Source organism: Neolamprologus multifasciatus, chromosome 23 (genome assembly GCF_963576455.1).
Source record: "Neolamprologus multifasciatus chromosome 23, fNeoMul1.2, whole genome shotgun sequence".
NCBI classification, from domain to species: domain Eukaryota; kingdom Metazoa; phylum Chordata; class Actinopteri; order Cichliformes; family Cichlidae; genus Neolamprologus; species Neolamprologus multifasciatus.
In genome coordinates, this window is record NC_140460.1 from 26754747 (window position 1) to 26782184 (window position 27438).

Below are 27438 nucleotides of genomic sequence, written 5' to 3' on the forward strand. Positions count from 1 at the left end.
TAAATCTGGCTGATAGTGCTCAATTTAATGGTTAAGATAAAATACATTCACCGTAATTACTTAACAGCATGAACAAGATATGAGCTGAAAGATACATTTTATAGTTAAATTAATGATGATGCCTCAAAAAGACATTTTTGGAAAAAGACTAAATCAGTTGAAAATGACATTACCAGAGCAAACTAGAAAAAAAAAAGTTCAATTTTAATAAACAAAATGCAATAAGAATGGGGGCTAATCCGGGATTAAAATATAAATAAATATATATATATATAACTTTTTTTTTCCTTTTTAAGATGCCTTTAAGAAATAATGAGATCACAGCTTATATGATTTACACTTAGATTTAAAAAAAAAAAAAATTTTTTTAGCTTTAAATACCTTGTGATCATAATGATCATTACTTTTGTATATATAATGCAGTGCAATATATATAATATGTACCTTACTTCCTCATTAATGGGTCAGCCAAAGATCGTCACACATGAATTGATTGTTAACATGTACAAACTTTATAAAAGATTTGTTATTGTTGTCAGTTGACTTTGGTATTCAGCAACCCCCCTGTGAATGCAATTTTTTGTTTGTGCCATTTTAAATGTACGTTGTTTGTACTTAACTTGACGATCACCGAAAGTACCACAGGTCTTTAATATATAGAAGCTAAATTTGGACAGAAGGTCGGCGTTTGTACATTTTCCATTTTGTTAAACTGAATCTTCTGCATTTTATTCTAATTTTTTATTTTCACCCTTATTTTTGCAAAGATAATTTATATCAATCAGTTGGAAAAATATTAGTTAAGCATGTAAGTACATCAGTTTCTTTTTCCTCATCAGCCAGCATGCATACACCAGTGCTGGGATATAAATAGTGACAGGGCAAAATAGGCTAATATCAACCATGTATCTGTACTGCTAGGCAGGCAGGATTTGATGGGTTTAACGCAGCTAATTGTCTTCTTAAAGTGAAGCTGATAGAAATTAAAATTAACACTATTGTTTGTTTTTTCCATTTGATGCTTTTTCATTTTGATGTCTGATCTAATTTCAGTCAGGAGGAGTTTAACGTGTTTGAACTAAAAATAGAATAAAAGAGCTTTTTTTTTTCCTTTAGATGACAACCAAAACCAAAACAATCTCTTCTTCTACAAACCCCAAAATATAAAGTTTCTTTTCCTAAAATAAGGGATTTTAAAAAAATCATTGTTCTGGTCTTGAATGCCAGAAAAAAGCCAGGTATTAAATTGGGTATCAAACACCAACAAGACAACTTTAAGCAACCCAAAAAGAGCAAACTTTAACACACTTGCACAAAAAACTCTTTATAATTTAGGGAAACCTATTTAAAAGATGCATGGTGCATGTCTGAGAGTGAGAAACCCTAACAAATCCAAAATTCAGCATGCAGCTTGATGTAAAAATATTTCTTGTATAAAAGAAATCAGGTTGTCTCAGCAGCACTGTAATGTGAACTGGCCCTAAAACAGATTTGAAACCACCCTGAAGAGACTAATTAAACCAGGAGGTAAAGGAGCGATGATGAAACTGGGAGTAACCACGTCCATATGACGGGCCTTGTCGTTACCCTTCCAAAATCGACTCTGCACGCCGTACGTCCGTCTCAACACACACCAAGGTGGTTGCACAGCTTACATACCCAAGCGTCCCTTTCCCCGTCATGGGTGGGCTCGGGGGCTTCTGTGTGGGGGGGTTGGTGCGCGGGAGTCCGCCTCCTCCGGCCTTCATGTTCTGAGCGCTGGCCTGTGGCAGGTAGGTGAACATTAGTTTAGAAATCTGCTGGTTAACCATGAGACTTCTTACACAGCTGTCAACCTTCAAATTATCCTTTATTTTGTGATGAGAGTTAGAAGAGAAGATCAACAGCACTCCTACAGGAGGCAGGTTAGCTTAGCATGAGGAGGTAACAACATCTGCCCAAGTAACAAGAATTCATCTCCATCGTCCACACAAAGGCTCAGTTGGTAAGAGCAGGTCATCTACTGATCGGAAGGTTGGTGAATTTGCATCGGCTGCATGGAGGCATTGGGAGGAGTTGCATCCAGCGAGTATGAGTGTGATTGTATGAATGTTAGATAAAGTGCTTAGGTATAGATAATATATGAATGCTGAATAAATGTGGGTGACTAAGACTTGAAGCAGTTTAAAAAGAAAGAAAATATATTACATGCTAATTGGCTGGTTTTAGAAGTTGATGGATAGATTTTGCCTTTGCACACTTGGTCGTTACAACCAGCTTTCTGTTGGGGTTTTTTTTTGCTAAGCTAACTTGGTTCTTACACTCCAACTACAACATCGTGAATTTTGGGTAACGATAATAAAGGTCTTGAAACGTTCTGCTTTTCTTTACGTTCTGCCACAGATTCACAAATTGCCACAAATTCAAATTAAAAGTTGCTAAAATGTTAAATTAGGTCAAAGCACATAAAAGTTTGGGGTTTTTTTTAGTCATAGCACGACAAAGTACAGGGAGACGGCCTTCAGTAGGCTTATCTAAGTCAGACAGTCTGTTGAAAGGCAAAACAGAAGTGTCAGAGTCAAATTAGGTTCTCCTATGTAACACAATATTATTATCATCATCAACTAAAATATAAAATCATAACAGTTGGTGTGGATGATACAAAGCTGGTTGTTGTGATTCAATTGTGGTTGTAGTAATCAAAAATAAATTGCTGTTTACGCGACACATGGATGCAAATATGCTCCAAATTATGGTGTAATGCATTTGCATTTCCTCTCATACCAGCTGTAAATTTTGCATCTTTAAAGGTTTTTCCAGGTTTTATTTCCAAAAACGACAACATGAAGCAAATACTGATATTTCTACTTTTTTTTGTGCATTAAAATGTGACAAGCAAAGGATTTGTCACAAGTTCATTTTTAAAGCATTTTTCTGAAATATAATCTGAATCTCTGTAAGCAAACACCTTTTTAACTGCAAACAAACCAAAAATGTAAAAGAAACCACAGACACAACAATTCAAAACATCCACAAATCACAAAAAGCCCTTCCTTGTTTGGGGCTCTTACTTTGGAAATCTTACCTTAAACCTTTGCAACCACTAGGGTTGGTAACAAAGATAAAGTTAGGCAAGCATAAAGAGAGAGAGAAGAAATCAGGTGATTAGTGTGTGAAGGAGGAGAGGAAAACAACAGTTGTTCAAGCTTGTGCTGCACAAAGCCGAGCTGGAGAGATCCGGCCAACAATAGCTCAGTGTTTAAAATCTGAGGCATTCGACCTTCGTAAGGTTGAAAGCCAGCGCTTCAGTTTTCTGTATAAACAAGCTTGTCATTGTTCAGAAAGTCAGCAGGAACAAAGCTTTAAGAATCAGCCTCTCCCATGATTTTATTAAACATAAAATCATGAGAAAAGCCTGTTTCTAGCTGCAGGTGGCAGGCTTAATGTCCTGGCCGTCACTGGCTTCCCGTCCATGTGAAAAGCCTGAGTCATTGATTTTTTTCTTAGATTTCTTGACTTTGAAAACCACTGAAACCTAATAATAAAGAACATGACCTCTACAAGTCCTTTGCTTATCTTTAGATTTTCATCAGTGAGCAGCCTGGATTAATTCCGACATTCAAACACATTTCCATGGTCTTCTTTTGACCCCTAAAGTTAAGTATTTGACAGTACTGCATGCAAAAAAATACCAATATAAACAATTCTATCCCTTAAATCAATATTTAAGTATTGTATTTAAGTATTAAGTATTTAAGTAAGTGATCTGATTATTTTTATAATATAAAATATAAAAATAATCACATCACTCTTATAAACTGGCTTGTGGTTGGTGACTTTTTAAGACTACTTTTGGCCAAATTTAAGGGAAAAAGACCAGAATCAGCACCTTAACTCCGTGGCCCATGTCGTCTAGCAGGCTGTAGTCGATGGGCTTGCGGATGTATCGCACAGGCCTCTCAGGGTTGGCCGGGGCGATGATCTTGTGCGTACGGGACGTGTTCTTGTTGGTGGTGAGGATGCCGATCTCCCGCCGTGCTACCTTCTCTTTGTGGATGTCCACCGTCTAAGGATGAGAGGCATGTTTTCATTTCTTTCTTCATTTTTTAAAATTAAAACACTTAGTCCTGAAAGCCTGCCAAGACTTTATTAGGAGGAAGAGGTGTTTCAGAGTGTTTCATAATTTAGGGTTTTGATTGCTTTGAAGTATCTGTTGCATGTTGAAACCCTTTTATCTTTCGATCCAGCGTGCAGCTCCAGCACACGTATTTGCCTGCAATGCAGATACACTGAATTATACATTCATTATCCACACAGTCACATCAGCGTCTGGTCCATTTGGATAGTAAAAATCGATTAAAACCTCATTAATCAGGCTTACAGAGTGCTTAATACCCAATAGAAAAGGACAAAGAGCATTAAAAGGCCATATTTAACTGTTAATTGTGCTTTGAGAACTGATGGAGGGGATTCCTTCTTGGAAGGTGAGTCAAAAGCCTGATTTGTTTAACTTCCCTCACCTGTGAGATGTGGTTGATGGAGGACTCCATGCGGCGGAGCTGCGAGGCCTGGATGTCCAGCATCTGCAGGACATTGTTGGCCAGTGTGTTGATCAGGTAGGCTACGCTGGCCAGAGACTGGGTGGTGTAGTTCTTGGTCTCCTCCAGCGCCCTCTGCTTGTCTGGAGACTGAAGAAGAGAAATGGATATTTGACTTTCAAAAGACACGATTTGCATTTCATGGAAAGCAAACAATGCAGGTTTTACAAAGTGATGAAAACTGAGGGAGCAGAGGGGAAAACACAGCCTGCGTTACCTGAGGACATTCTGAAAAATGCGGACTTTAAGTGGGCCACCTTTACACTACAAGATTCCTGCATATTTTGTAGTGCTTGTTGTACTCAGATGAGTCTAACAGTTTAGATAAGGGCCATGTCAAAACACAGAGGAAATCCCACAGGGGGCATTTACACAATTCCAGGGCTACTTCTAGCCTGCTGTATGAGGGTGGGCAGCTACAAAGATTAGAGGTTGCAGCAGATGACTGGTACCCCCACAGGGTTCTGGCATCTCTGAAACATGCCAGAACCCAGAACATGCCAGAATACAGTGTTTGCATTTGGTCCCTGACAAAAACAAGCAGAATATAAATGGATTGTTCCAGTCCGCTTGGCTTCTACAGGAAGAACAGCAGTAAACATCTGCACATTTATTCTCTGCAAGTGCAGAAACATAGGAAGACTAAACCGTCAGAGAAAAAGATGTTCTGCTTTTGTGTCAAACACTTTCTGTAATGAGTACTACAATATTGTGCAAAAGTCCTCATTTCTTTACATTTTCTTTGTGTTCACATTTCAATAACATACTACACTTACTTCCCATTTTTCTAACAAAACATAAAGGAATGCACAATTTTGCATTACAGTGCTGTACTATCATCAGTGCCCTAATGATTACTGTAGCAGCAGGAACAGCAAGATACATATTATTATAGGCTAAAGGTGATATCCACTCAAATAAAATGTCTATTATAATGCCAGCATCTCTTCAAAGAAAAAAAAAAAAAAAGATGTTATTAGGCTGTTAATTCTGTAAAATTGGTCCATAAAAAGTACACAACAATGTTTAGGAATAACAGTAACAATAGTAGTAATTGAAAACGTAGTCCTTTCAAAGACCCTGCCGCCAGTCAGAAAGTGTTTGCCGAAATGTCAGCATGCAAACCAAGCAACTGTGTGCACATCGATACATTAGAGCAGGGCGATATGACCAAAAATATTTATCACGATATACATTTGAAAATTTGTGATAACGATTAGGGGTGGGTTTTTATAATCGATTTATTGATTAAAATCAATTCTGGCTTGGATAATGAATCGATTTTTTTAATATAAATTTATTTTGCCCGAAATGCCAGAATCTCTGGTGAAATCTCACAAAATTTCAACAACCACCAAACAGCTAAGACAGTAAATGAGAGCAGGAACATGGATTCTGCACAAAGACTTAAACACACAGCGCAGCCCGCGGATCAGAGTCAGTGAGATGTCACCTTTCTCACAGTCGGGGCTGAAAGCCGACAGCGCGCTGATTCTGATCTGTCGGCGGTCCGTGCTTTGTGTTCACGCCCTTTATGCGCTGATTCTAAAGCTGTTAGTTTTATCTCTCTCCAAACAATATTGACCGAACCAGCAGCAAAAGAAGATCCAAACTAGGCTTCACATAAACAGCGTCATGAATTCACTCTGACTTTTATTGTTTTGCTTCGACCACGATGCACAGCTCTCTCTCGCGCGCTCTCTCTCCCTCTCTCTCCCTCTCTCTCTCTGTACTGTTTTCTGCATTATTCGCTTGTTTGTTACGCACAAGTCTACCGTTGTTTACAGCGCTGTCGGCCGATGGTTTTTTTTTTCGTTTTATATACTTCCGAAAATAAAACCTAATTTCTGCCGTTCAATACCGAACAAATTTAAACTTTTTAAAATTATGCAAAATGCAAAACGCTCAGCCGTGTCTCTAATAAAACCGCTGTAACTTCAGAGGTAATGTTCATGTGTTGATTAATGGTTTTCTTTCGTTTTTGATCTACTGCAGAAAATTTTTATAAAATCCCAGAACAGGAAAATCACCTTCATGTTTTTCTGTGTTTTATCTTCAGCTACTTTGACACAAAGGCCTCTGCTGTGATGCTCACACCTTTGATAAAGTCCGGAAAGTGTCAGCTTCCTTTTTATAGATACAAAAATATGTAAATGTACTGATCTGAATTATAATATTTCTGACTGTCAAAATTTCCCAGATTCAAATCAAAGTGAATCGAATCGAATTAAATCGAATCGAATTAAATCGAATCGAATTAAATCGAATCGAATTAAATCGAATCGTGGATCGAATCGATTCGGGACCCTGTGAATCGGAATTGAATCGATTCTAGAAATCAGTGACGATACCCAGCCCTAATAACGATATAACTGACGATATAATTGACACGAGACAAAATACTTTACAACTCCACAACTTTATTAGAGCAAAAAAAAAAAAAATGTATTTTCACTTAAACAAGCAGATTTATAAGTTATATAAAGATTTAACAGTGCAAATGCAAACTCCTTGCTGACAGTTTAACCAAAAGGCATTTCCAGTGGAAATTGGCCGACATAGCCTCAGCATAACCATGTATAATATCCACAAAACTTAAGAGGTTATACACACACAATACGGTAATATTATGTTGAAGCACAGTACGTATCACTCCGCAAGGCTCCTGCCTACGATAGCTGTAATGCTCCGACAATCCATCAAGCGGTGTGGCTTCGTAGCTTAGCAAAGTCGTACTAAAACATCTGACAGATTTTCGAGCGAGTGTACCACATAAAATTGTTTCGAGGTCAGTAAACACAACCAGAATTCATACATAAGGAACACGGGATTATAAGGGGCACTGTTGATCAGAAAAATCAAAAGGATTGATTTTAAGTGTGCCGTATTTTCCAAAAAACACGGTAATAACGACGGCCCGCTAGCATGCGCTACCAAAAATAGTGCTTTGTTGTGTATCTGACAGATGAAAGCTAAACCAGTTCCACACCACTAAAGTTGCAGCATTTTTACAAACCAATTCTGGTTCATCTGTTTCATTCAACAATGCGCTTTCACTTTTCTCATTCTGCGTCGCCGCCTGCTTTTTCCGCCATTTGCGTATGAAAACAGAGGCACTGCGCATGCGTGTTTTACCCATATTCTATTGTGATATTTCATTTTCTTATCGTTGCCCAACATTATACCGGTATTACCGTGAACGGTATGATATGGCCCAGCCATACTATACACACATTTTAGCCTACAGCCACTGGTGGCTGAAATCACCATTTAACCTCACGTGTATAATTTAGCCCTTGAGGGGAAAACGGACTATCAGAAGAGAACGATACAAGCACAGAAAGAACACACACACTTCAAAAGAAAGTTCCCAGGCTGAAAATTAATCTAGGACCTTCTTATTCAGTATTCATTTACTGTCATACAAGAGATTACAAACACGAACCTCACAGCCTCAGGAAGAACCTGCACCTCAGCTTTGAGGCTACACAGCCTTCTGCACAAGGAGAGGATGGTGAACAGAGACAGACGGCTTTCATTGGAACTTGATTCCAAATTAGCTGAGCTATGGGTTTGTAAAAAACAAAACCCCTTTCCATGTAATTATCCAAACACACCTTATGAAGGATGATTTAATGGGGCTACAGGTTATGTTGAACCCAGCACATAGTTACCATTTATCTCAGTGCTGACCCACTAATGATAAATCCCCACATGAGCACTTCAAAAAGGCATTAAAGAGGTTAGAGCTACTTCAATGCTAAAGAAAATATCATCCCAACACAAAAAGCAGTGCACAAAAAATGGAGCCTGAATGCAGTCAGTGTCAGCAGGATGGAGAGCAAAAGGTTTCAGCACCAAGCAGCAAATTTGTAGTGAAGCAAGAGAAAAGAGCTTAGCAGCAGTGAAGTGAGTAGCAGGTAAAACAGCTGCAGCCGGCGTGAAAGCAGTGTTCAGAGGCAGCCGATTGGCCGTGGGCACGGCGTGGGCACGTCGACAGGAACATCAAAGGGCAGATGGATCGGCTAATGTTTCTGCTGGGAAACTGTGTTCCTTAATCCTCTGTGACACTGCACCGAGCGCAGCATGCGGGGTCGAGCTGCAGCACAAAGCCAGCACATAATGGTGTGAATGAAAGAAAAAGCAGACACAAAAAAAAATAAAAACATTTTTGCTTCTCAAATGTGGCAATTTGCAGCTTTAATTTGGTCTATGTGATCAAGCACTGCCTTTGTTTAGATTTAAACAAGTAATGTTAGTCTTTTAGCAATGATTAACGGCTTTTTAACCAATTTTTCTGAGCATTTTAGAGTAATAAAATATTCAGATTACTCCTTTCTGTTTTTTCCCTCAATCATAAGCAGCTACTTTAATAAAGAGTTATTTTCAAGGTGTTTTCTTAAAGACGCAGAACAAACTTGATCGTTCTTGCTTCTAAAAAAGTCCATCGTTAGGCTGTAGATTTAAGCTTGGATAAAACAAGCTTCATTAAAATGTCATCTGAGGGTCTGCAAAAGTCTGATTGCTGTAGCTCGCCGTTTCCACATAATCTGCAGTGTAACCAACAAAAATTAGTGGTGACAAAACTGCTCATTAGAGTTTCCTGTGTGTGAGAGACAGCAGCAGATTACCTGCATTGTTTGCAGCAGCCTTTAGGCTGTGATTGGATATTGACTTATTGATTTTACTTTAAAATTCAAATTTAAGCTGTGCTGTTAACTCCCCAAAATCCAGGGCTGTGATGCCAGGATAATGGGAAAGCCCACATCTTTCCTTCTCTTCTATATTATTTATTTATTTGTTAGTTTTGACAGGAAACCTATGTACAAACACATCGAATCAGAATGAAAGGATATCTGGGCTAAACTGACATAAGATTGGGAAGAAAAAACAAAACAAAAAACTGAGAGGCAGCATCAAGCAACAATCCGGGGAGTCCCGACGACTTCAATGAGCAGCACCCTCTGTAGTAATCAGTCTATTCCCTTTCATGTGAAACATGCAGCACACTTTTTAAATTTTAAACAATCACACACACACACACACACACACACACACACCTAATCCAACTAGTTTAAGCATCTGGCACGGCCTGCAAACAAATGACATCATTTACAGGAGAGCGGAGGACGCAGCGCTGCTATAGAATGAGGACAAGCAGGTTATGTGGTAAAAGTCACGAGAGCACCTGCTGGCACAGGAGAGACGGATTTAATCCAGTGATATGTATCCGGTAAGAGAGGATGGATATTACTCCATTACTAAACCATTCAACCCATTTTAACCCTCTGGTTTCTATCTGGCCATTTTTGGCCACTTCACTTTTCGGTTTTCAACCATTTTTGTTCTGTTAATGCAAATGGAATGAAACTTTCCAAAGGTGTGTATTTTATTAAAATTTTTTATTTTTCAACATCAGCTCCTTAATAATGTCAATAATATTCACTATACACCAAATTGTTCCCATTTTACTGATTGTGGCCATTTTTGGCCAATTGAAACCCATTATAACCACCTTTTTTGATTCCTTGTTACTGGCAGTACTATATCATTCGATTTAGGTAAAATTGCTTTCATTCTAAACTCAACACATGAAAATTGTAGTTTTTAATGTTTTTCACCAAATGACATCCTTGGCCCATTTTGTGCCAAGCAAGCAATTTCATGTAATATTCTTGGTTTCCACTAGGGGCGTTTGATGGGTTACCACATTCCAATGGACCAATATAATGAAACAATTTTGACATAGGTTTGATCTTAAGGATCTGATAGTTTGTGTTTGTGCATGACATTGCAGCACAAACATGTATTTGCAAGATAGACTGGAATAAATAATGACGCATCAAACATTACATAGGCTGCAGTGAATTCCTGTGGATGCAGGATATTGAGCTTTGAGGTTCCCAGTCAAACTTAGCTTTGAAGCACATGTGAAAAGCACTTTTACTCTTGTATTTTTCATAAAAAGAGACCATACCCAAAATATTAACTCTAGAAACAAAAACAAAAACAAAAAAAACCCCAATCACAGGACATTTTGCACAGTTCAAACCTGCAGCTGCAGCGCAAACAACAACAAACACTGTTTGTAAACGTGTCCTGGAGTTTATGCAGGTGCAGACGTTGCTACTGCTGTAAGTAAACCTAACAGCTTCCAGACCATTTATTCTGGCAATATGGCAAGAAGGTGGGAGTGTCCCCCCCCCCAAGAGGGACAAAGGGACCCCCTGATGATCCTCTAATCGCCTGAGCCAAGGTGTGAAACTGGGTGTGAACTCTGGCTGATTGGGAACCACACCCAGTTCAAAGCGTATAATATCTAAATTTTAATTATATTTTGGTTTTCATGACTAGGACTGGTGCTAATTTAAAAAATCAAGTCAATGAAAGTAGAAAAATGTTTTAATATATATGAATTTTATAGTATTTTGAAAACGTAAACATGGGTGGTCATTTTTGGCCACGAACAAAATGAGAGGGATTTGTTTTGTTTTTCTGTCACTGCACAAAAAACCAAAGATACATAAAACTCATTGATACTTTTAATTATTGCTATGCATCTAACCTCCATCATGGTTAGAAAATAAATCAGTTTGCATGTATTATTTAGAAAAAAAATGGGGATTTTATGCTTTTATCCCTTTATCCCTTTATCCCTTTGTAAATCATTAAAATTATGTAATTTAACTGGTATTTAAAGGGTTAAAAGTCTGGATTTGAATTAAATTTTGGTCTTGATGAACAGCGCTGATACTAATCTAAAACATCAAGTCAATGAAAGTAGAAAAATGTTTTAATATATATGAATTTTATAGTATTTTGAAAACGTAAACATGGGTGGCCATTTTTGGCCACGAACAAAATGAGAGGGTTTTTTGTTTTTCTGTCACAGCACAAAAAACCAAAGATACATAAAACTCATTGATACTTTTAATTATTGCTATGCATCTAACCTCCATCATGGTTAGAAAATAAATCAGTTTGCATGTATTATTTAGAAAAAAAATGGGGATTTTATGCTTTTATCCCTTTATCCCTTTATCCCTTTGTAAATCATTAAAATTATGTAATTTAACTGGTATTTAAAGGGTTAAAAGTCTGGATTTGAATTAAATTTTTTGTCTTGATGAACAGCACTGATACTAATCTAAAAAATCAAGTCAATGAAAGTAGAAAAATGTTTTAATATATATGAATTTTATAGTATTTTGAAAACGTAAACATGGGTGGTCATTTTTGGCCACGAACAAAATGAGAGGGATTTTTTTTGTTTTTCTGTCACTGCACAAAAAACCAAAGATACATAAAACTCATTGATACTTTTAATTATTGCTATGCATCTAACCTCCATCATGGTTAGAAAATAAATCAGTTTGCATGTATTATTTAGAAAAAAAATGGGGATTTTATGCTTTTATCCCTTTGTAAATCATTAAAATTATGTAATTTAACTGTGATTTAAAGGGTTAAAAGTCTGGATTTGAATTAAATTTTGGTCTTGATGAACAGCGCTGATACTAATCTAAAAAAATCATGTCAAAAAAAGTGGAAATTTTTCTTAATATATATGAATTTTATAGCATTTTGTAAATGTAAACAGGGGGTGGCCATTTTTGGAAGTTTTTATGTTTTTCTGTCACTGCACAAAAAAACAAAGATGTATAAAAGTCATTGATACTTTTAATTATTGTTATACATCTAACCTCCATCATGGTTAGAAAGTAAATCAGATGGCATGTTTTATTTGGAAAAAAATTGGGGTTTTGTGATTTTTTCCATTTATGAGTTCCTAGGATTATGTGATCTAACTGGTATTTAAAGGGTTAAAATTATGAATTTGAATGAAATTTGATTTTCATGAACAGCACTGGTACTAATCTAAAAAATCATGTCAAAAAAAGTGGGAATTTTTCTTAATATATATGAATTTTATAGCATTTTGTAAACGTAAACAAGGGGTGGCCATTTTTGGCCACAAACAAGCTGAGAGGAAGTTTTTATGTTTTTCTGTCACTGCACAAAAAAACAAAGATGTATAAAAGTCATTGATACTTTTAATTATTGTTATACATCTAACCTCCATCATGGTTAGAAAGTAAATCAGATGGCATGTTTTATTTGGAAAAAAATTGGGGTTTTGTGATTTTTTCCATTTATGAGTTCCTAGGATTATGTGATCTAACTGGTATTTAAAGGGTTAAAATTATGAATTTGAATGAAATTTTGATTTTCATGAACAGCACTGGTACTAATCTAAAAAATCATGTCAAAAAAAGTGGGAATTTTTCTTAATATATATGAATTTTATAGCATTTTGTAGACATAAACAAGGGGTGGCCATTTTTGGCCACAAACAAGCTGAGAGGAAGTTTTTATGTTTTTCTGTCACTGCACAAAAAAACAAAGATGTATAAAAGTCATTGATACTTTTAATTATTGTTATACATCTAACCTCCATCATGGTTAGAAAGTAAATCAGATGGCATGTTTTATTTGGAAAAAAATTGGGGTTTTGTGATTTTTTCCATTTATGAGTTCCTAGGATTATGTGATCTAACTGGTATTTAAAGGGTTAAAATTATGAATTTGAATGAAATTTTGATTTTCATGAACAGCACTGGTACTAATCTAAAAAATCATGTAAAAAAAAGTGGGAATTTTTCTTAATATATATGAATTTTATAGCATTTTGTAAACGTAAACAAGGGGTGGCCATTTTTGGCCACAAACAAGCTGAGAGGAAGTTTTTATGTTTTTCTGTCACTGCACAAAAAAACAAAGATGTATAAAAGTCATTGATACTTTTAATTATTGTTATACATCTAACCTCCATCATGGTTAGAAAGTAAATCAGATGGCATGTTTTATTTGGAAAAAATTGGGGTTTTGTGATTTTTTCCATTTATGAGTTCCTAGGATTATGTGATCTAACTGGTATTTAAAGGGTTAAATTATGAATTTGAATGAAATTTTGATTTTCATGAACAGCACTGGTACTAATCTAAAAAATCATGTAAAAAAAAGTGGGAATTTTTCTTAATATATATGAATTTTATAGCATTTTGTAAACGTAAACAAGGGGTGGCCATTTTTGGCCACAAACAAGCTGAGAGGGTAGTGATTTTGATGGAATCCAGAGGGTTAAGTCAGAAAAACGCTAATTAAAACAATTATTTGCCCTAAAAAACACATGTCCCCTCATTTGTACTGGCTCAAGGGTAGCAGTAACGTTTGGACAAGGCTGCTTTCAAGCCACCACGTAACAAAAAAAGCAGCAGCAGCACTGCTCTCTACACGAGTTGGACCAGTAAAACAAGCCTCTGAACAAACAGTATGGCAAACATTCAGCCAAATACTACCACAGCTGTTAGAAAGCACATTTTGGGCCTCTTGAAAACAATATATCATAATGAGCTCTGGCACCAAGTAAAGGTAGCACATTACAAATATACCACAACTCTGCATAGTCATTTCAGAGCGAATACAGTGACCGAACAGCTTCCTGTCAATATCTAACTGGATCTCTGCTTCAAACACCCAAAAGTGTCCCAAAGCTTAATAATTCCTCTGAACAATGTTTCATCACGTTGTCTTGACAACATCAAACCACAGACTGTATGTTTGGTGAAAGAAGTCCGATTTTACCTTCTTGAGCTGAACATTGTGGTTTTTTGAAATGATGAGTGGCAGATTCGGCTGAGAAACCAACGACCGGCTCATACAGTAAGAAAGTTGTCGACCACAAAGTAGCACTCTATCCTCATCTTTTTGACTCTAATGGGAACCACAATTAACAAAAATAAACATCACAACATATCCAAAATGGCTTAAAACTAACAACCGAGTCCACACACACACCAGAAAAGTAACAATCATCGCCTCAGTATAAGGATTACGAATTACATGTCAATGTAAGAGATTCCTCAAACCATCAGAACAGACGTGAGGGATAAACATGGCCAGAACAAAGAGGATTTTATTGGTTTCTATCACGGTTGTCACCACATGTAAAGCACCGGGACATGACCACACATAACGGCAATGACCTCAGCAACTTGGGTAGGTTGTGTTATAGGCTCCACAATCCTTCACCGCAAAAGTCTGAATCAGCCGTCAAAGATAAGACAGACGTAGTGATCCTGAAAACATTTGCAGGACTACTTTTGCTCCCCACCAAAGAAAATTGTGAAAATATTTTGCTCATTATTTCAGTTGTCGCCCCTTTGGTTTGTGGGTTTTGTAAGAATGTAGTTAGGCTATAAATGCCTCGGGTCAGACAGGTAGGTAGGCAAGCAGGCGTAGGACCAGCACGGACGCGGTTCTTTTTTTGCCGGCTGGTAAACCAAACAGAATTCATGCTCTTTTGACGGCACAGTGTTTGCCAACAGTGCACGGAAAAAAAGAAAGAAAAAAAAGTGACTTTTGTGATTAACGATCACTCCATGAATTAAAAAGTCGAAAGAGTCTGAGAGAAAGTAACTGATAAATAGAGGAAACACTCAATTATCCACTAAATATGGTCATTTCAGAGCACCGGACCAGATCAGTGCATCAAGCATGAGTGACAACCAACACTGTGTCCTTTATAAAAAAAACAACAACAACATAATACTGAATTTGAAGTCTGTGAATACAAACACTTCACACACTAGGGGTTGGTTTTGTTAGTGAAACATCCCTTGACTGCAAACAACTCCTGGGCGTGGAGTTCCAGCAAACACACCTGTGGCATCATGTGAATGACAACCCGAAATATTAGTTAGCAGGTTTAAATTCCTCAATGACTAATGCTGTAAGAAGTCTGCTTTAAAGTGAAACAGAAAAGGACAGAAAATATGAAAACATAAGAGGTGAAGCATCACACTAAACATTCTCCTGATGCTTCCTGCTTCTGTCCAGCTGATCTATAAGTGATAACATCCATCTGACAGCAGCTGGGAAAACCTCACAGGGCAACCTGCCAGACAGCAAGCTGCCAACATCCACCACCTCTCTCCTCCTCCTCCTTCTTCTTTCCAGGGCAACTTGTCAGACCTGATCAGCCCAGCTCATCAGGGATGTCAGATTTAAGCATCACACCTTGTGTCCTAGCTTATTCCCTGATTTCTCACCTACTGAAAGCTGGCCTGCGAGTGTGTGATGAGTGGAGATGCCGAAATGAGATGAGATCACACCTGCAGAATTTCAAAGCATCTGAATGGCTGCACTCACACACAGGCAGAAATGTATCCACATCACCCCCTCCCCTCTCCTGCACGGAGGTACACATGAATGGCTTCAGGCTGAGCATTTTAAAGGGTTTTAAGTGTGGCTGCTACATCAACAGCATCATAAATCAGTTGTTTGTAACGCTGTCACGGCGGGTTGTCTCCTGTCACAGCCTATCAGAGGTTAATCTGCCTTGATATCGCGTCCCACATCTGAGGCCGGAGCCTGATCAGCTGGCTGGCAGTGATTGATCCCCGCACGGAGCACAGAAATCGATTTTCACGGTGCCTGCTCGGTGGTTTGAGGGGTGATGACGAGCAGCAAGCTAACGAGCTACCCGGCTAACCCACCACGGTGGGATGCACAGCTCACACACATCGTTATACAGAGGCAAACAAATAGCGGCATGAATCGGGTGGGGAAATGCCACATTATGAGTTTGTTATCTTATTTTAAAAAAACAAACAAACAAAAAACGCATCGGCAGCAGGTTGTTGCTGCGCTAGCCGAGGCTAGCTGACAGCACGGCTGCACCGCATCGGCAGCGCTAGCATCAGTTAGCCTAGCACCACTTCGCTCCATTGAGAAAAAAAAAGAAACAAACTACACCTTCTTCCCCTCCACGGTTGTGTCAGCCTACCTGGACATAGTTGCTCTCGCAGTACTCCGCGACTCTTTCCAAATTAGTGAAGCTGTCCAGCAGCGCGCTTCGTCCCGCTGGAATCTCCTCTTCCAGAAGCATTTGTAGCTCCGCCATTTTCACATCTTTAGCGGAGAGGTGCGCTCTCTAGCGCCCCCGTGGCCGCCCGCGGTACCGCAGGGCTCTCCCCACAGCCGGGCTTCCCAAAATTAATAACAGAGCGGCATCACAGCACACTCCCACCGCTGAGTGCTTCAGAGGTTATTTATTTCTCTTTCTTTCTTTCTGTCTTTTTTTAAAATTAGTTTTCAATTCAGAAATATTTAACCCAGGGAATAAAACATTTCATAACTATATATTACCTACTATACTAAATAAAAACCTGTAATACATTTCCTGGACTCATTTTTTATTACTCTTTAAGGCTTTAGTTACTGTGAAGCCAGCCTGGAGTAGGGGAAGAAAATAGGATTTTGCTTCCCCTTCTGTAAAGCTCTCATAACATTTAACTCAAAGCTGCAACAATCACTCAATTAACTTTCTGGAGCTAAAAGCGCCTCCTTCCCCCTGTAGAAAGCCGAGATGCTTTTACTATTTTCTGGTCTCTTATACACCAACCTGTTGATCCAATAAACAAAATAACAACTATTATTGATTAATTATACATTTCAGGCCCAATTTAATTTAAAATGTCTTGCACATGTGGGCTGGAAATACACACTGCTTAGCACTCGATCATCACAAGTTGGTGGATCTTCAGGGATATCAGTGTTTCCAACTGGAGAGGCAACAAGAAGACAACCCCCACAAAAGGTTTAGTAGGTTGTGGTCAGACTTTTTTTTTCTCTAGTTCAGATTTTTCCTGGTAGCATGAGGCAATGTCTGCCAAACACAGTCTCGAGGATGTGGACAAGATACCATGATGCTAGAAAGGCTCATCAACCCAGAAGATGCTCATGCGCATGTTTCTTTCCAAACTAGAGAAACAGAAACAGACTCCATGAGGGTGGCCCGAGGGCCCGACATCCTTTACAAGGATCTGTGTTCAAAGCCCAGTGCTTTGCAGCTCGACTGACTTTCACCAGAGACCACCAGAACCTAGCAGCTCCACCCCTGGTGTGTCGGCAGGTTCAGATGTGCAAAAGTTTGGAGATGCCTGCCTACGGCATCACGCAGCGTGATGGTTTGGAGACACATATCTGTGAAGGATTATGAAGACTTGTTCTGTATTTCTTTAAAAAACAAGTCTTCACTTGTTTTGTTTCCAGCAGAGGCAAGAACAATAAAGAGAAAAATCAGTCAAGAGCATTGTTCCCTCTAATTTTTCATGTGTCTGAGTGAACACACAAACTCCCTGAGCGGTCCCTTGGACCACTGTGAGCAACAGCAGACGTGTGCACTGTGGTCACGCCAGCATCAAATCCATCCAAGTAACATGGTTTATTAAAATCAAATCAAATTACAGCATTTACATTTATGTTAGACTACCTTTAATTAACTACTTTAGCCAATTTACAGTGAAAATGTAAAAAAATCTAGTTATTGACCTGTGTAATAGGTTAAGACTATTGGAAGTAAAAATAACTTGAACTTCAAGTTTGAAAACACAACTTTCTTTCTTTTCTTTTTATAAAGTTCTGACTTGTATTATGAGTCTGTGGTCTGGGAGAGAGTCCTGTAACTCCCTGTCTGCAAAATACAGTAAATAATGACCAATGCTGGGCAACGAATTATATATACTTCTTCAAACTCAGTTTGACAAACAACAAAGTTTTTTTGCAGCTATTTGTTTTTAAATGCAGCCAATGCATTTTTAAATAAACATTTCAAACTATTTACAGAACAATCAGCTGTTCTGCATCAAATTTGATGCCACACAAATTATTTGTGCCACTCCAAAAAATAATTTCTGTCCACTATAAGATAAAGGAGAACAACAGCCTGATACCTGCAGGCCTGACAGCAGCAGATGTATCACTCCTGTAACACCTGTAACATTCAGCAGTCGCCTCATTGTTCTGACGCACACAACACAACTATTGACTACACTACACACTAACTACACAAGATTTGCGCTAAACATCGCAAATCTCTCACATCTCAAAACACCGCCGTCACTCCTAAACTTCCCCCCGTTTCTTAACAACTAGATGCCATGTTGCCATATAATTTTTTGATTGGTCGACATGGTACTTTTTTGGACGAATAGGAAAGGGGGAGCGGGGTTTTTTGTTTTTGGTCACAGGCGGAGAGTGCTTTCGAGCCTTTTTTCTTATAAAACGCCGTTTTTACCATATAAACAACGATAGTATTCAGGAAGAAAACCAAACATTGCAGATATTTTTATCATAACTCTGGTTTTACGTGGCCGATCAACACAATTTAAAAACTGGTATAAAGTCCACACTTTTTCCATCAATTGTTCCGTCTGTCCTGCTCACATCTCCAATGGCTTCACTCCACATCAGCCACGCTGCTTTGCTAGCTAAAACACCGGTGTCGGCACATAAGGACGCTGTCATAGCCTGTCAACGACGTCGATTGGCTGCGTATATACGAACGTGAATCGCATCAATGGCTGGACTATGGGATAAGGTGGCATCGTTCTAATCCCATACGGGAGCAGCCAGTCACTTACTGACTAACACTGCAAAACAGAATTGTTAAAGTATTAATTTTAATTTCAATTCAGGTTAGATTTTTTTTTCTGCGCAACGCAGATTTTCTGTGCGCAGAGACCGTGCCAGCAGTGCGCAATTGCGCACGTGCGCAGCTTAGAGGGAACATTGGTCAAGAGGTGTCAGGAGAAAGCAATGGCCTGTCTGCTGTGGTAAATATGTGTTTTGAAATTGCAGATTTAAAAAATATCTGCAAATATAATCATGCTTGTCCTTAATTCATTTAGAAACCTAACCCCCCCCCCCCAGTTTTTGCAGCTTTTAACCCTTCATCACCCAAGCATCGTACTGCACCAACGATAATGGACTCAGACTCATTTAAAACGTGCCCAACACCAGGCTGGTGGTCACCTTTAAAAATCAGACCTTTTTGAGACATTATATGGTGTTAAACTTTAAGAACCTGAAGATAATCTGCATTAGGGAGATTTACTGGGGGGGGGACTAGATCCAGAGACTGGCATTCACCAGAGACCACCAGAACTGGGGGGACTAGCAACTAGCAACAGAGATAAAAGACCAGAAGTGACACAAGCTCAAAATCTTCATCCATTTTTTAATATACGGGATGTAAAAAAAATTTTTTTAAAAAAAGGAATGAAGTGTAAATGCAGCTTGGTTCATTTTCAGAGACACAAACAAGCCCCCTGACTCTGACTCTAACCAGCTGTTCTGAAAATACAGAAAGTTTTAGCAGCGCAAGTCATTTTTCTCGACGTCACAGAGCTTTACTCGTCGAGCCTCCCTCCCTGAAGAGACAGGAAGCGTTCGACAAACTAAACCTCTGAGCGGAAAAAGCTAATGTCATGCTTAAGGCCTCAGTGGTGGTACAAAGTGGGTGAAACAGCCTTTAAAATCCTACAAATTAAGAGTGTCAGTCCAAACTACTGGCATCATGATGGGAAACTACGATGATGTCTAACAGGGAATACTCTGCTGGTAATTTCATTCAGTGATGTTAAATGTGTTGCTCTTTGCTCTTCATCGTTTTCTCTAAATCTTTGTTTTAGCTGCTTCTTCTGCTGACGGTGATCCAGGTTTCGTCCTTCGGTGCGGATACCAGCTCGGATCGGATCTCGGCCACTTGCCCCTTCAGTCGGTGGAGCTTCAGCTGCCGCACCAACGTGCTGAGGACGACCGTAGCCACAGTGTAGGCAAACCTAACGGAGACCAAATAATGACTGATGCAGGACATCCAGGTGTAGAAGAGCTTCAAATAGTTATCAAAACTTCCCAAAGCTGGTCTAATAAAGGCTGCTTTCACTATTAGCAGTCTGAGTGACAGAGTGTGGATAATTTCCTCTTACCTGAGCTCTGGACACGTCTGATTCCCTGAGAATCCGAGCAGACAGAAGCTCTTCCTGGCCGATTCTTCCTCGAATCGATCTGGGTCAAACCTGAGGGAGGATTGAAGTATTCACCAAGCCAGTAAACAGACATATTACAACTTTAACTTGGAAGAAAAAAAAGCCCTTCACTGTGAAGCTGTCACATTATTTTAACTACAGTTTATTTGATGGCTGCAGGTTTATGTTACCTGGTGAAGGCAGATGAATGCCCGGTGATAACTGCACCTGTGCACCTGTAGACTTAACAGGAAACACCTGATAATCCAGCGAGCTCTACACGGTAATGCTAGCAGGTTTTATTTCCACCCACCGGTTAGAATGAACTTCAAACCCCCCCCCCCACCACCACCACCACAAATAACAGCTAAGGCTGATGACAAAATGCCATTAGTTTTGAAGTTACTTATGAAATAGAGGACAAATTAAATAGATGTGTTGATGATCAACTAAATTATTTGAGCTCTTCCTGTAAAATTTTGTCCTAATCCATTAACTAAATGTTGACCCCTGGTGAAGCTACAACAAAAGTTTCAAGCTCACCAAATCCATATTTGAGCCTCTGGGAAGTTTGCCTCAGTAATGATGAGGTCCAGACTCTGGGGAGGCCAATCCATGACTGATTCTACTGTGTGTTTTTCTATCCAGCTATGATTTTACTGCATTGGCAGTGTGTTTGGGATCATTGTTAAGCTGAAAAATGAAAAAAAGCGTCTGCCAATCAGATGCTTTCCAGATGGTATTGCGTGGTGGATCAAAATCTGACTGCACTTTTCTTTGTTTATAATCGTTACTTTTAACAAGATCAGATATGTTGTCACTGATTTTCAGTCCAGTTCTTGTGTAATTTTTATAAATCAACCTTTTCCCCCTGATTCCCTTCAGTAAGAATGGCTTCTTCACAGCAATCCATCCACTGAGACCATTTCTGATGAGACTTCCATGAACAGTGACAGATAAGCTGAAGGTTAAGATGCATCTCTTAGCATCTTTTTGTCCTGAACTTGTTCAGTTCCCTCAACATTTTTAAGGACATGCTGCACAACACGCTGAGATGTGTCAACCTTTCAGCTAATAGCTCTGGAAAAATGCTATTTTATGTCTGTTAAAGACAAAGATCAGATTTAAAATCTTTTCCAAGTTCCCTGTTATGTGTAGAAACGACACTGGTTCATAGTTGAGTTAGATGCCTTTTTAAGGTTTTAACAACACACACACACACACACACTTCCACTGAAGATGGTTCATTCCACAGGTACAAGGACTGGACTGAAAATGAGTGTAAAAGCAGACAGTGTCCAAAGAAAGATTTGAAACACTTTAAGAAAGCCTGGAGAACTACTGCTTAAGAGCACTTAAAAAAGATTACAAGTAAGACTGGCTGCTTGGAAACAAGATATAAAGAAATGAGGGACTTTTGCACAGCATGGTACCTCTTAGTCTAGTAAGAGATACCATACTAGTCCCAGAATATAAATAAAGTACTGGGAATGAGCGTTACAGATCCTGTTTTATAGAGTGATAATTTAGTGACCCAGTACAGTTTTCTTTGTATTGCAGATATTGAATGAGTGGGATTTGAACTGGCAGCCATTTTTAAACTGGCTGAAGAACATGTCAAAGCCAAAATGTCAAACCTGTAAGGGCTGCTCCAGGTTTCCTCATCTTGCAGAACCACTCCTAAGGCATAAATCACCAACGTCTGAAAGTAACAACAACAACAACAGTGTTTACGTGTAACAAAACTGCTGTATTTTAACCTCAGCTGGGAAAACTGAGGGAATAACACACTTTAATAGGGAAGGAAGAAAAATAAAACAAAACAGGAATATCACTCGCTTGACTTTAAATAAACATTCAAAAGTTGCATCTAAAAAAATAAATAAATAAATAAAATCCTCGGTTTATGTTTCTTACGCTATTTAATGTTTCTATCTGTTCTTATTTACCATTAACACAGCAAACACTGTGTTTGTGCAGCTGAAATAATCTGGCTGAGAGCCGCAGACGGCGGGAAACCGGATACCTCTTTGGGGATGACGTGCTGATCGACTTTGCCCTCAACTTCCTGAAGCCGAGCCGCGACGGGGGTGAGCTTGGCAGTCCTCACCGTCTCGTTCAGGACCTGTTGGCAGTATCTACGCGAGGACGGAAATGTGATCGCATCAACGTTATTGACTGCACCGTGCGTGAAGGACGACTCAAGAACGCCTAAATATGGAAAAGTCCAAAAGTCTTACCTGAGCTGAGGAATCTTGTCGAGGGAAACCGGATCAGAACCCAATACGTCCTGCAGCTCCTGGTGCAACTTGTCCTGCACTTCCTCTGAATTGGACAGGAAGCAAAGAGCCCAGATACACACTGCCAAAACACCACAGTGTGTAATCTTAGAGTCAGAATAAAACAACATTTTGCTAATAAAAGATAAATAAAAGTTAGCTTTTGTTTGCTTTTAGAGCTAAAAGTTCATTACATTATTGCGAAGTGTCCATCAGACAACTCTGGGAAACTGTGCTTATAAAAATTGTGTCTGGGAGGCTTCACATCCTCATTCAGGCCACTTACAGTTTGCAGCGATGACACATCCAGCCAAAGTGAACACCATGCAGTCCTCCATGATCTGAAACAAACAATCCAGATTTCAGCGTTTTTTTTTCTTACCTCTGTGAAAGCGCTGAGGATGTAAAGCAGAAGCTCATCAGCATTCACCTGTCGCTCTGTGAAGTTGGACTGCAGCAGAGCGTCCACAAACACCGCCTGCTTCCTCTGGGCTTTCCTGTCCTTCGCCACTGACAACAGCATAGACTCCATCTCTGACAGAGCTGACCACCGAGGAGGAAAAAACAAGATGAGAGCCGTGGCGACTCCGACCACATTCAAGGGCTCAAAATCTGACATCCTACCCCGGCACAGTTCACAGATTTTGTCCCACAGCTGCTGGACAGGCCCTTTAAAAACCTCTGGATCAGCAAAACCTTGAATGTGAGCTTCCCCTGTCTGCACTAATAGGGTAAAGGGTAAATTATTCTCACACCTGGGGAGCCACTTTTTGAGAACTGGGAGTCAGAGTTACCTATTTCCCATTTTTCTAGCAAAAATATTAATCAAGACAGTACATGTGACATGAACAAGTGCCAGACACTGTCTGTGGGGTTACACGTTAAATGCAGTCTTTGCAGCCCTTTCAGACAGCACCCAAAGTAGCATCTGTCCTTGGCAGGTAAATCCCTATCGATCCTATCCAAACAAAGCCTGTCTGCTGATTAAGGTGGTAACCGTGAATGTGCTCGGTCTGTCTGTCAAGAGGCTTAACACAGAGATAACATCGGAGCCTCTGCAGACTTTCCATTTGGCTTCACCACACAAAGCCAGACGCCGCTCCCACACGTTGACACGCCTCCTTCGCTCACCCTTCTCATAGTGCGCTTTCCTGCTGGAGCTCTTCTCCAGGGAGCCGTCCAGGTAGCCCTTTCCAATTTCTGACCAGATCTGGAGGCGTGAGTCAGAAGAGCAAAAAATAAAAAAAATAATAAAAATCAATGATCAGTTACAGAGCCGTAAACTCCCTGCAGAACTTTAGCATGGTGCATTTTTGATTAGCATCCCAATAAAGTAAAGTTTTGTGTCCCCCAGCGGTGAACGTAGCAGACAAAGTCGGACCTCATGCTTCATTTAATGGCCTCTGAAATGTTCTAGCATAATGTTCTGGTCTAAGTACTCAGAGCAAGAGAAAGTTCTGTCAAAGTGAACTCTATCAGAGGAAACTGACTGTACCAGAGGCCAAAAGCTTACTGCATAGAGGTTTGTGCTAAAATTTCTCACCGCATCGTGGTTCTTGCGGAAGGCAAGGACCTCAGTGTCGTCGCCGAACCGCTCGCCCAGAGCCAGTTGGGTGACCGTCTTCATGGCCAGGCCCAGCAGGTGGGCACACAGAGGCGTGTGCTGACCCTCTGGGAATGACTTCCACTTTTTCACCAGCTCATCCACCAGCTAAGAAACAAGATATCAGTTAGCAGGAAGTGTGAGGAAGTTTTTGGTTCTTTTCTTATTTATTTTAGAAAAATTATTTCTTGGCTTTGGAAACCTTGAGCACAAGCGGGAAGTTGTTCTTCAGCGTGCTGTTGATGGCACTTTCGTACACTTTTTTTCTCATGATGGACTCGCTGGCCCCACCTCCCATCCCGGACTTGTAGCCCAGCAGCGACTTCAGCATCGTTTCAAATGAGTCGGCTAAAAAGGAAGCAGGAAACAGCAGATTTATGCATGAGGATGTTCTTCTTTTCAATTAGATATTTTTCCCAACAAATTCCTGAGTGTAAGAAAAGCTGCTGATCCAAACTGGTTTGCTTACTGGTGTGGTTGGGGTTGATGTGTTGCTGAAGCTCGTTCACGGAGCCCAAGCTGACCACGGGGCGACCACCAAACCAGAACGAGGCTACGGAGCCATACTCATCATGCAGGCCGACGAGGAACTCATGCAGACTGCCTCTGTTGATGATATCCTGCAGGTTTCCATCCCTGGAGAACAGAAAATAGAACATTGATGCACATATGCTTATATTTACTGACAAAAGCTATCAGGATGACAGGACCCTTAAGGAGCTAATTATTATGCACAAGGTACTATATTTTGCAAAATGCTGTTACTGAATAAGAGTTAACAGAAGCAGAAAAAATAAAGGTAAAGATGAAAACTTACTTCTCATCTGTGGGGTTGAGACCTGGGATACCAGAGGCCCTTCTGGATGACTGAAAATATGATTAGAAATGAGATTTTGTTGTTGAACACAAATACAAGTCATTAAACATGAGTGGTTTTACTCACAGTGGTGTCCACATATCTACTAAGTCTTTACATAATTTAAAATAATGGCTATGCCTGTCAGAAAGCGGGTCCCATTCAGAACCTCTTTGAAAAATACGCGAATTTAACACTTTCTTATTGAAAGGCATGCGCATATGGAACATGATATTGTTTAGGGATGTGAAGTAAATTAGTTGGAGTTTAGAAACAAATCGGCTTGTAACACAAACACATAAAGGAAACTGATAAAAATGGAAAAAAAATATTTTATCTCGTTTTCGCTCATTCCGTCTTCTTGAAGTTGGATTTCACTGGACTAGGTCAATGAATATTGTATTAAATGGGAGCCGAAATGTGCAAAATACACTGCTTATTCAATAAATTTCTTAAATAGTTCAGAATAATGTGCTCCAACTCGTGAACAAGAACTAAAACATTTAAAAGCGCTTTTTGGTTAGGACACTGGGATGAGGGCAACAGCCCGCTAATGTAGCAAGCTAACGCCAAACTTGCAGGAACTTACCGGGTACAAATAAAGGACAGCGCCCACCAGGATGATGACAAACGTAACAGCAAAGATGGCAAAGTCCAGCATGATTGCTCGCTGTTATCTAAAAGTTTCTGCTAACTTTTATACATGTATATTTGAATGTTTCCACAAAAACCCTCAAGATATATCACTACCACGTCAACATCAACTGCTCGGTTATTTGTGTTCGATTATACAGCCTGGATCGCAGGCAGAGCGAACCAATGGATCTTAGGAAAAAGCATGACACCAAGGAGACACAAAACACGGGCAAAGACAGACAAAACAACGACAAAGGGACACGAAACAAGATCAAAGAAACAGAAATGTTGACAAGTGAGACACAAAATGATCACAAATACATAAAATGACATAAAACAACTCAAAGGGAAACAAAATGACCATAAAGTCATTTTATAATGATGTAAAAAGACACACACAAAAAATCACACTGAGCAAAGGCATAAGAAACAACTACAAAGAATAAAAATAAAATCACACAAAGAGATACAACATGAGTAAAAATATACTCAAAAACACAAAAATGAGAAATAAGCACATAAACAGGAGCAAGGACATAAAAGAACTATAAAAAGGAGAAGGAACAAGACCAGAGACACTAAATAACCAGAAAGACATAAGATAAGACAAGAAGAGACACAAATGACACCAAAGGGACAAAAAACAACTACAAAAGGGATCACTAAAAAGAAAAACTAAAAGAAAAGTGACAACAAAGTGACACAAAATGATGACAAAGGGACATTAAAAAGACATTAAATGACATAAAGAGAAACAAAAACATAACGAGATGGAAAAAATGACTAAAAAGGGCACAAAAACACCAAAGTGACAGCAAAGAGATGCAAAACATGCACAAAGACATAAAAACAACACACTAAACAGCCACAAAATGTCCACAGAGACATGAAATAAGACACAAAATTACAAGAAAACAGAGACAAAACATGACCAAAGTGATACAAATGACAGAAAGGTGATATAAGGCAAATAAACATGGACTACAGTCACACTGGAGACACAAAATGACTACAGAGGGACACAAAAAAGACCAAAGTTTACAATAAAAAGACCCAACATGACGCCAAAGACACACAGGAAAAAAGACCAGACACCGCATGTCCACAGACATAAACTAATAACCTAAAATTGGACACAAATTCACTCAGAATTGGTTTTTTTTAGAAAACGCTTTGAATTCTGCTCAAATTAAAACTGATACATTGACACTTCAGCTCAGATGTCACGTGTAAAATCCGCGGTCAGCATTACATTTAGCTGCCTTTCAGTTCAGTTCCATCACAGCTGCTCTTCAGCTTCTCTAGAAGCCTTTTAGGATCTCAGATGATTTTTGATTTTTTTGCTTTGACTCATCTCTGTGTTTATACCTCAGCTATGCCATCCTTTGGTTAATGCACTTCAACTGGCCTGAATTTCCACTTCCAGGTTAATTTCATTAGCTTTCAGTGCAGCGCAGTAACACCATTAACTACTCCTTGGCATGATAAGTACTTTTACTTTTGATACGTTGCAATGCTTTTGCAGTTAGACCATGTAAATCAATTCAATTCAAATAAAATTTCTTCATAGCTCATTCAGTGTACTTCAGTAGCCTGGGCAAGCAGAAAAACAGTG

The 27438-nt window shown here is 39.2% G+C and overlaps 2 protein-coding genes across 11 annotated transcripts in view; both read right to left on the bottom strand.

The window, feature by feature from the left end:
- The window catches only part of LOC146491705 (abl interactor 2-like), a 32138-nt gene extending 15532 nt beyond the window's left edge, over positions 1-16606 (bottom strand). For 3 of the 10 annotated variants that reach the window (XM_085150573.1, XM_085150572.1, XM_085150569.1), the window contains exons 1-5: positions 16426-16605; positions 4500-4667; positions 3869-4045; positions 3065-3082; positions 1660-1763 (exon numbers count right to left, since the gene is read on the bottom strand). In XM_085150573.1, coding sequence (XP_085006699.1) covers positions 1660-1763; positions 3065-3082; positions 3869-4045; positions 4500-4667; positions 16426-16542 — 584 coding nt within the window. In that variant the 5' untranslated portion in view covers positions 16543-16605. Of the gene's footprint in view, positions 1-1659; positions 1764-3064; positions 3083-3868; positions 4046-4499; positions 4668-16425 lie in introns of all 10 variants that reach the window. The other 7 variants (XM_085150578.1, XM_085150575.1, XM_085150570.1 and 4 more) reach the window with 6 other exon arrangements.
- Positions 16607-18040: 1434 nt separating this feature from the next.
- On the bottom strand, positions 18041-27398 carry cyp20a1 (cytochrome P450, family 20, subfamily A, polypeptide 1). Its single transcript, XM_085150580.1, has 13 exons — positions 25777-27398; positions 25149-25198; positions 24801-24967; positions 24534-24679; positions 24272-24439; positions 23860-23938; positions 23159-23271; positions 23015-23069; positions 22690-22810; positions 22476-22587; positions 22087-22151; positions 20411-20500; positions 18041-20263 (listed from the first exon to the last, which is right to left on the bottom strand). Exons 1-13 carry the CDS (start codon positions 25846-25848, stop codon positions 20110-20112), a joined length of 1392 nt encoding a protein of 463 aa, XP_085006706.1. The 5' UTR covers positions 25849-27398; the 3' UTR covers positions 18041-20109.
- Between the last annotated feature and the right edge of the window lie 40 nt (positions 27399-27438).